At 35.2% G+C, this 2,069-nt stretch overlaps 1 protein-coding gene across 1 annotated transcript; it reads right to left on the bottom strand.

The window, feature by feature from the left end:
* Positions 1–384: 384 nt before the first annotated feature.
* On the bottom strand, positions 385–1,251 carry LOC137707436 (Integrase-type DNA-binding superfamily protein). Its single transcript, XM_068446301.2, has one exon. It carries the CDS (start codon positions 1,249–1,251, stop codon positions 385–387), a length of 867 nt encoding a protein of 288 aa, XP_068302402.2.
* Between the last annotated feature and the right edge of the window lie 818 nt (positions 1,252–2,069).

Genomic DNA, 2,069 nt, shown 5'->3' with positions numbered 1-2,069 from the left:
GAGAATAAAATGAAACACTAAAACCCAGGCCAAGAACACAAATATATATGCATATTGAAATCTATACATAAATATAGAGAGAGCGAAGGAAATTAAAACTATATCAATTTCTAAATAATCGATCTTACTAACAATAGAATATATAGATATAAATAATAGATATTTCTAAAAGCTTTGGGATGGCTACAAATTATCAACCAAATTCCTTGGCTTGTTAATTACATTTACATGCATTACAAACAATAGCTGCTGATCCAACCCATCCATGCATGACTAAAGTCAGAACCCAAAAGGCAAAACAGAAAAAGAAAAATGGAAAATAAACCAAATTGGAAATACTAACTATATATATATATATATATATAGAGGAGTTAATAAGAACACTTAATTTCCATTAAAACTCACTCCAACTCCAATCTTCAAATCCAGCTCCACATTCCGAATTTTAACTTGACTACTTCTAAGATCAGTGGGAGCCTCACTAAACAAATGAGCTACACTGGTCACCACTGAGCATTTTCTGTTGCTTTTCGAACCCTTGGGAGGCCTCTTAGCACTTCTCGCTCTCTTGGCATCCGAAGAAGAAGGTGGTGAACAATGCAACGAGAGGGGAAACACAGAGGGGATTTCAAAGTTGGTCCTGGCCTTTGCCCCTCTCAGCCTCCTCGCCGCCGCGTCGTACGCACGTGCCGCCTCTTCTGCCGTGTCGAAAGTCCCCAGCCAGTGACGGCACCGCCCGATACGGTCCCTTATCTCCGCCGACCACCTTCCCCATGGCCTCTTCCTCACTCCCCGATAGTTCTTTTGCACCGGAACGTTACTCTTCTTATTATCAGCATGTTTTATCGAAGTTTCGGCGGCACCAAGACGGTCCGAAACGTAGCCGAAATCCGGAATTAGAGAGCTTTCACCATTATTTGAGGTACTGCTATTTTTTTTACCAAAGAGGACATGTTGCCCTACAACAGCAGCGATTCCATCAAGAACCGGGGGCGTTTCGGCTTGGGATTCCGGTCCTTTATCATTAACACCAACAAGCGGAACTTCGGGCGAAAAATTGGTATGACTGGGTTGGTTGAAGATCTTCAGCTGGGTTGGGATTGAAATGGTGGAATCCGAGAAGTGGGCCTTCCTCAAGTAAGACTCATAAAGTGAGTTCGTCTCGGTTAGAAACCGAAACGTTTCTGGTTGTGCATGAAACATTACGGGGTTACTGTATAACGGAACGGTGGCCAGGGTTTGGTTGTTCATATTGCTCTGAATGGCCAGTGATGAATCCAGAATCTGCAGCTTAAGAATTTATATATCCCACATAATATAAAAATATTAATTAAACCATTTTTTACATTCATTTTTTAAGAAGATTTTATTAAGATATTCCTGTCATGTTCGATAAGACCGTAATCCCTCATATTTACGTCATTACCTATATCTTGGCAGGAGGGATATGCCCTTGAGAATGTCACAAGTACCCCTATCATCTACACTGAGATTGGCATTAGGCTTGCTTGTTATGCATGGTCAAGGAGAGACAACTATTCTTTCCCTTTTTTTAAGGAGAAATTAAGTTTACATTCCTTTTTTTTCTATTAAAATTTTATTTCTTTGTAATTTTTTATTAAGGTTCTTAGGTTTTAATGAATATTATTATTTTAATAAATAACATATTACATTAAAATTTTAAAATATTCATTTAGTGTTAGAAAAATTATATATGATATATTTATATTTTATGGTTAAACTTTGTATCATATATTTATATTTTTAGTTTATACCCACTTTTAATTTGCAACCTTTTTTTTTTAATTTGTACTATTTTATTTTTAGTTTTAATTTGTACCCATGTATTAATTTCTTTTTGTGCTCATATTTTTTAAAATTTCATTTGTACTCATAACTTTTTTATTTGTACCCTAATTTATTTGTAATGTACTCATTTTTCTTTATTAATGTACCACTTTGTTATATGTAAAATGTACCAATTTTTTTTGTAAAATTTTATATGTAAAATGTACCAATTTTTTAACGCTATGGATACATTCTTTTGCCATTTATTATTTCATATTGTT

This window comes from Pyrus communis, chromosome 17 (assembly GCF_041283825.1).
Source record: "Pyrus communis isolate YQ-2024b chromosome 17, ASM4128382v1, whole genome shotgun sequence".
NCBI lineage: Eukaryota > Viridiplantae > Streptophyta > Magnoliopsida > Rosales > Rosaceae > Pyrus > Pyrus communis.
Note: the sequence above shows the minus strand (reverse complement) of the source record. Positions and strands in the feature narration are given on the sequence as shown.